Source organism: Monoraphidium neglectum (genome assembly GCF_000611645.1).
Source record: "Monoraphidium neglectum strain SAG 48.87 unplaced genomic scaffold scaffold00640, whole genome shotgun sequence".
Lineage (NCBI taxonomy): Eukaryota > Viridiplantae > Chlorophyta > Chlorophyceae > Sphaeropleales > Selenastraceae > Monoraphidium > Monoraphidium neglectum.
In genome coordinates this window covers 1-6,898 of record NW_014012988.1, presented here as the reverse complement: position 1 = coordinate 6,898, position 6,898 = coordinate 1, and the positions used below count along the sequence as shown (strand labels likewise).

Here is a 6,898-nt window from a genome sequence, read left to right as displayed (position 1 = left end):
GCCGCTGCCGCTGCTAGTTTCAGAGGCGGGCAGCTGCGCCTCCGAGGCATCCGCCGCCGCTGCCCGCCGTCGAATGCCGCCTTCGCTGCCGTGCCAGCTGCCGCTGCCGTCGCTCACGGCCACAGAAGGCGGCCGCAAATCGGTGTAACGCGTGACTTCCAGGCTGTCACCGCCCAGCCCAGCCCCTGTGCTGCCAGAGACTCCAGCCTGCAGCTCCTCCTCCTCTGCATTTTCGGGGCCATCCGCGCCCGCCGCCCCCGCCGCTGCCAGCGCCGCGCGCGCCGCGCCGGGGCCGCCGTTCAGCAGCCCCAGCGCCCGCCGCAGCCGCGCCTCGACGACGGCCGGGCGCGTCAGCGCGAGCGGCAGCGCCTTGTAGGCCCACGCCGCCCAGCCGCCGCGCTGCACGCCCGCGAGCACCGCGATTTCGTAGAGCCCCGGGACTGTGGACTCCACCGACACGGCCAGCAGCTGCGGCTGCGCCAGCAGGCGGCGGCGCAGCTGCCCCGGTGGCGCGGCGGGGAACGCATCGTCCCACATCTCCAGGCGCGAGGCGAGCTGCTCCACCCTTGTGGGGAGGGGGGCACGAATTGGGGGGTCGCGGCACGAGGGATTGGTGTTTGAAGTAAGTATGAGAGATGGGAGGAGGGCCGGCTGCAGCTGGGACCGCTGGGCTGCCCGCATCCAGACGCGGCCGCTGAGACCGGCAGGTGCCCCAACCGCGGCCGTGCGCCCGCACCCCGCCGGCGCACGAAACTCACTTGCAGCACAGCAGCTGTGGGAACACGCGCAGTGCGCGGTCCGTCTCGGCGCGCCCCAGGTCGCGCTGCAGCACCGCCACTTTCCGGGCGAGCAAGGCCGCGCTGCCGCTGACGCCGCTGTAGCGATCCGTGGCGGCGGCAACGCGCGCCGCGGCGTCGGGGGCCAGGCCGCAATCGGCCACCAGAGCCGCGGCGAGGTCAGCCTTGGCGGCGGCAGATAGCGCGCGCGCCTTGGGGGAAGCGGGCGCCGGCGCAACTGCAACGTGGGCGGTCGCTGCGCGGCGGCCGGCCGTGGCACGAGGCCGACGACGGAGCCCGGCGACTGCTGCGCGAGCGTTGCCCTCGCGGTGCGCGCCGCATGGCACCACACCCGCTTTGCATGGCGCCTTATACGGCATTGCTCAAGAATCAGAGCATGTTGCCTATGCTCTACCACGCCCGGCCATGCCGGCCTACCCGGGGGATTGCGCTCACACTTTTTTCATCACACTGTGACTGTGCGAACGGGTAGAGGCAATATATACATGCTTGATTACAACATGTATTGACACCAATCGCGCCCTGTTTCAGTCTTCACACCAACTTTTACGTAAAAACATTGCGCTCCCGAATACGGTATAAGTGTACCACACGCGGGTAGCCATGTCACTTCTTGTGCACGGCCAGCGCTATGCGGAGGACATTGACAGTCGCCTGTGGGGCAGGAGCAGGAGCATCGACGGGAACACAGCTCTGACCGCTACGGGCAGCACAGCAGGGCCCATATCAACACTGAGCTGGGCCGACCCCGGGTCTCCCGACAACTCCAGCTTGCGCAAGGCTCGTATTGAGTCTTTCTGCCGCCGTACGCCCCAGGTGTGTATCTGCTGGGCTGGACGGGGGAGATTAAAAAGCAAGTCTGAGAGGCAGCTGCCAGGCCCATGCCCCACACACCACGTGCACTGGGCCCATGGCCACGTCTCACTGTGGCCCTGCGGGCTCTCTGTGCCACATTACGCAGCTGGCCGCCCTCCTAGGCAGCAGCATAAGGGCAAAGGCAATCTCCGGGGGCATGACCAACCACTCCTACCTGGTGGAAGGGTCCAAGGGGCGCATCTTTCTGAAGGTGAGCCCTGTTTTTGCAGGGAAGCGGGATGGGCTCAGCAGCAACCGCCATTGCAACAGCTCCAGCAGCATTATCAGCCCTAGCATCGCCAGCAGCAGCAGGTGCCATCCATGTCTTGCGCGGCCTGCATGAGCCGAAGGTGTTTGTGATCCGTGCAGCGCAAAACTGAGCAAAACCTCACCGGCCACTTTCGGGCTGCCAAACCCACGCCTATGGCAAACGCAGCAAGCTGAGGCCTGCCACAGTGTCGAGACCGCGATTCCCCTCAGCCTGGTGAGCGCTGCCACCTGCTGCACCGTGGCAAATACATTTTGGTGTGGGTGCGGTCAACAGCCTGTGCGCTGATCTGGGTTTGACCTGACCTGCCTCGCACACCCCCACAGGCCCGCCTCGCAACGGAGGCCATTGGCATGCGTCTTGGCCAGGCTTGCGCGCCGGAGGCCGTCCCGCCGTGCCTGCACTACGATGGGCAAGCAAACATAGTGGCCGCAGAGTTTGTGCAGGTGCGTTGCCCCTTGAGTAATGGACATGGTGCCTGAACGAGGTCGTGGTCACAATGCAAACGGGCCTGGTCAGGATACGATACTTGTCCTGATTTTAGCAAGCGCCCCCGCCCCAAAACTCTGTCTTTGCGCCGCACGCATGCATCTGTCTCAGCATGGCCCTGCTGCGCACGTACCACGCCTTCACAGGGGCGCGAGGTGCTGCCTGCCGCCCTGCTCAAGGGCGCCATATTTCCTGGCCTCGCCTGCAGCCTGGGCTCCGCTCTTGCACGGCTCGCGGCCGGCACGACGCGGGAGGCGCTGGGGCACAAGGCGTTTGGCGCTCTGGAGGCGGTGGCCGCAGCAAGCTCGAGCGTTGCTGATCTCATGGAGGATCTAGTGCTCTATTTGGTGGGTGGCGCAGCTGGGGTCACTCACAGATGAAGGGGTGGTGTGCGCATAAATCAGCAGCACTTTTGGTCGCAGGGACGGAGGGGCATATAATGGGCGTATTTCAGAAGGCTTGCTTGACGAGAAAACGAGGCGCTTGAGCTGAATTTGTAGCAAATGGAGTCCGCGTTTGCGCGCCGCGCAAAGATCCCCTCATCACACCTCAAACAACTCCGTCCCACCGCCCACCGCACCGCCCGCAGCCGTTTGACCGCGCCGCGCCCCACAACCGCTGGCCGGCTGAGCTGGACGCTGAGGTGGAGGCCCTCGTACACGGCGACGCCGCCCTAATGCGCGAGGTCGAGTGCATGCGGCGGCTGCGCAGCGGCGGCGGCAGCCCCTGCTTCGCCCACACAGACGTCTGGCTCAACAACATCCTCGTCCCGGAGTGGCCCGAGGGGGGTGGCGGCGGCAGCCAGCAGCAGGAGGTGGTGCCGACCATCGTGGATTTTGAGTTCGGGGCGATCGCGCCGACCAGCTACGACATCGGGCACACGCTAGGGATGCTTGTGCTGGCTGCGTTCCTCGTGCGCGCGTACAGCGACGGCGCGGACGGCGGCGCCGTGCCGGGTGCGCGGCGGCGCGAGCAGGAGGACTGGCTCCTGGCATCCGTCGGTGAAGCCTGGGCCGAATTCGAGCGCGTGTGGCGCGGCCTGCAGCAGCGGCGCTCGCCCTGGAGGCAGCGGGCCGCGCTGCCGCCGCCGCCGCTTCTCGCGGACGCGCTTGGGTTTGCTGGTTGCACCGTGATTCGGTGGGCAATCGGGCAGTTCAACATTTTCAGGAGCCTGGGTGTGGGGGATGCAAGTGGCGCTGCGCACTGCGCCGCCGTGCGGCGCGCGGTGCACGCGGGGGCTGCCATGCTTCGGGGGCGGCACGCCATCAAGAGCGCAGATGAGGTGGCAGACATTGCACGTGCTGAGCTGGCATGACCGTGGCACTGCGTAATTGATTGGTGAAAACAGTGCAATGAAAAGAGTGCAGATGACTGCAAATTGAACTGCGCAGGACACAAATGAACTGAAGTGACGCGCTCTGCGTGATGTGGTGTCATGCTGTCTGCGTTGGGCACCTTCTTGCATTCATGAGTCCTTGCCATAAGTCCTTTGCCACAGATGACATGCACAAGGTGCATCGAGGGTGCTGAGGACATTTGACTGGGCTTGACTCCCATTTGTTTCTTCACTCACTCTGACTCATTTGGTTGCACCATTCACTGAGAACAGGATGGTTCAAGAACCCCTTGCACTGCATGGGCCCTGAGCAAATGACTGTGTATTCATACAAGATTGTAATACATCACACCTGCTGGTAAAGACGTGGCTGGTACTCGCGCATGCCCACTGATGCTGCCCCTGCGCCGAGACGCAGGTTTCGTTGGGTTTGGCCTGCAACACCGGTAGTGAGGTAATTGATATCACCCATGACATTCACCGCAGGGTGCCGAAGGCACCCGCGCGGTGTGCATTGGTGTTCGGTGGACTGCGGGCGGGGGGCGTTCAGCGCTGCAATCATGCTGGGCATCATGGCCATTGTGACCTGTTTGGACGAAAGAGAAGGTTTTTGCTGCATTTCTCAACTCACATCAATCAAAGCGGCTGCGTTGCATGAGGCGGCACGCTGACACACCGCTCCGATTGCTGCAGCGCGCACACCTGCTGCGCGCAGCGGGCGGCGGGTGACAATGGCGTCTTTTGTCCCTACAAACCGAAGATGGCAAATTAAAACGCGTTTGATTTCGTGTGAGAGTCTTCAACGGAGAACTGGTCCGGGACAAGCATACGGCACCCACTGCAGCATGTTGATTTCCAGCTTGAAGGGCATCCAGCTTGGCACCTGTCAGCATGAACGCTTGTTTGCACCTCACTTTCAAATATTTGTAGACCATCAGACCCTTTCTCTACGCTGTTCACCCGCTGGGCCCCATAATGAGCACCTGAACCAGCCTCGTGAGCGGGCATCGGTGGCAACGCAGCCATCAAGTATGGTGCAGCACGAGGACTCAACATGGTTCCCGGAGTTCAAGGCTGCTGCAGTGGTCCGGGATGCCGAGTCCGCGCGTGTCGTTTTTGCCCGTGTCAGGGGCTATCCTGCGTGGCCGGTGAGCAGAGAAGGTTTATGATGCTGAGGGAAGAACACGCGCGAGCGACGGTGCTTGGAAGCACTGTGACCCGGGCTCTTGGCTTGCAGCAGCAGCATACGCCGAGCCCGCGTGGCCAGTGAGCGTCTAGATACCTTGTTGTGCCTTTGTAGGGCGCAGCTGCAGCCCCGGCATGCGCCGGTGTGCCTAGTCCGAAGGGTGCTGCTGATGCAAACACGCCAGACTGGCCTTTCGCGTTGCTCCTGGACCCCGATCACCGGGCTCGAGGGATGATTGCAACGTTTGATTTCTCATGCAGCTGGTGCCGCGTTGCGAGCTGGCCTGGGCGGGCAAAAGCGCCGCTGCTGCCGCCATGCTGCACGCGCTGCTGCTGTTGTCGCCAACGCTGTCGAGGCGCGCGGCCCTGGCGCCCACGGCGACCGGCCCCTGCAGGCGCTCCGCTGCCGCTAGCCGGAACCTGTCGGCCGCTCGGTGCAAAAGCGGCCTCTTTACCACCACCCGCGTTCGAATCACGCGGCGCGCAGGCCCAGGTCCTCACCAAGCAGTTTGCCCGCGCCCACCTCGGCGGCGTCGCCCACAAGAGCCAGAGCGACGTCCCCGTCATCTTCTTCGGCACGTCCGAGATCGCGTGGGTCAACCCGCGCGACGTCGTGCAGTGGGGCGACGGCGTGGCGCAGCAGTTGCACCACAAGGGCAGGAAGAACAAGAAGTTTGTCGTGGCGTTGGAGCAGGTAGGGGCGCGCAAGGGCGGCCGTTGCGTCTTGAGAGAGTCCGCATTGAGTCTGTCCCTCCACCAGGCGAGGGGAAACGCTCCGCTCACCCCGCGCTGTGCCAGCGCAATTCAGGGACGTGCGACGCCACCCAATTGCCGGCGACCACCACCCATTACTGGAAACGCACCTGCTGCCCGCTCGACCACTCCCGCGCGCCACAGCTGCGCGAGTTCCTGGCTTTAGCCGGGCCCCGCCACGCCCCCGCCGGCTGGTGGTGTGCGCCGCCAGAGGTCGGCACAGAGGCGGTCCTTGAGATCGCGGCCGAGGATGAGCCGGGTGCAGAGGTCGAGGAGGAGAACGAGCTGAAGCAGGAGCAGCAGGGGCAGGAGCAGCTCCCGCAGGCGGAGGAGGAGAGGGCGCCCGCAAAACGCCAGCCGCGCGCCCGCTCGAGCGGCGGCGGTGCGCGGGCGCGGAAGGCGTTGGAGGAGGGCGGCGGGCGGCGCGCAGAGGCGACCAAGCGGGAGGCTGAGGAGCGGAAGGCTGAAGAGGAGGACGAGGAGTTGGATCAGCAGGAGGAGCACGTCGCAGCTGCTCAGGGCGGCGACGACGACAGCGACTTTGAGAGCGGCGCGGAGCGCGCGCGCCGGCGACGCAGCGCGGCCCGGCGCGCCGCGAAGCAGCCTGACGCGCGGCCGCGCGCGCGGCGGGGCAGCAGCTCCGGCGGCGCCGCGCGGCGGCGGCGCAATGGTGTGAAGCGCGAGGCTTCGTCGGAAGAGGACGAGGGCGAAGCGGAGGCGGGTGGCGGGCACAGCCAAGAGGACGCTGCGGCGCCTGAGAAGGCGCCAGACGCGGAGGGCGAGACCGGAGCCGCGGACCCCGCCCCGGCGGCCGAGGACGTGGCGGCGGCTGCCAGCGGCAGCGCTCCTGCCGCAGATGTAGATGCCGACGACGACGCGGCCGACCTGCCCTGTGACCTTGACCCGGCTGCTGCTGCTGCGGCGCCGCCAGTGCTCGACAGCGGCGCGGCCGGCCGCACGTGGCTGGACCGCTACGGCTCTGACGCGGTGGACGGCCCCTCCAAGGGCCTGCGCGGCAGCGCTCTTGCGCGCGCGGCCGTGCAGCTGGCCGCCGCCGCGCAGCGCTCGCAGGAGGACGAGCTGCGGCGCTACGTCGCGGCGCAGGCGGCGGAGGCGGAGGCGGACGGCGGCGGGTGGGCGCACGCGTACGACTGGGAGGGGGACGACGCGGAGTGTGAGGGCGAGGAGCAGGACGACCCTTGGAATGAGGAAGAC

General features: G+C 65.9%; 3 protein-coding genes across 3 annotated transcripts in view; 2 read left to right on the top strand and 1 right to left on the bottom strand.

Moving 5' to 3' along the window:
• Window positions 1-1,156, bottom strand: part of MNEG_4565 (hypothetical protein) — a gene marked incomplete at both ends in the record, with an annotated part of 2,736 nt that extends 1,580 nt beyond the window's left edge. The window contains 2 exons of the mRNA XM_014046959.1: window positions 202-565; window positions 759-1,156. Of these exons, the coding sequence (XP_013902413.1) occupies window positions 202-565; window positions 759-1,156 (762 nt within the window). The remainder of the gene's footprint in view (window positions 1-201; window positions 566-758) is intronic.
• Window positions 1,157-1,809: 653 nt separating this feature from the next.
• Window positions 1,810-3,724, top strand: MNEG_4564 (hypothetical protein; the record flags this gene model as incomplete). Its single annotated transcript, XM_014046958.1, has 5 exons — window positions 1,810-1,863; window positions 2,089-2,136; window positions 2,247-2,366; window positions 2,556-2,756; window positions 2,999-3,724. 5 exons carry the CDS (start codon window positions 1,810-1,812, stop codon window positions 3,722-3,724), a joined length of 1,149 nt encoding a protein of 382 aa, XP_013902412.1.
• A 1,052-nt stretch (window positions 3,725-4,776) lies between these two features.
• On the top strand, window positions 4,777-6,857 carry MNEG_4563 (histone methyltransferase; the record flags this gene model as incomplete). Its single annotated transcript, XM_014046957.1, has 3 exons — window positions 4,777-4,893; window positions 5,418-5,624; window positions 5,828-6,857. Coding segments are annotated over 3 exons (1,354 nt in total), but the record flags the coding sequence as incomplete, so codon positions are not given.
• Window positions 6,858-6,898: the final 41 nt, after the last annotated feature.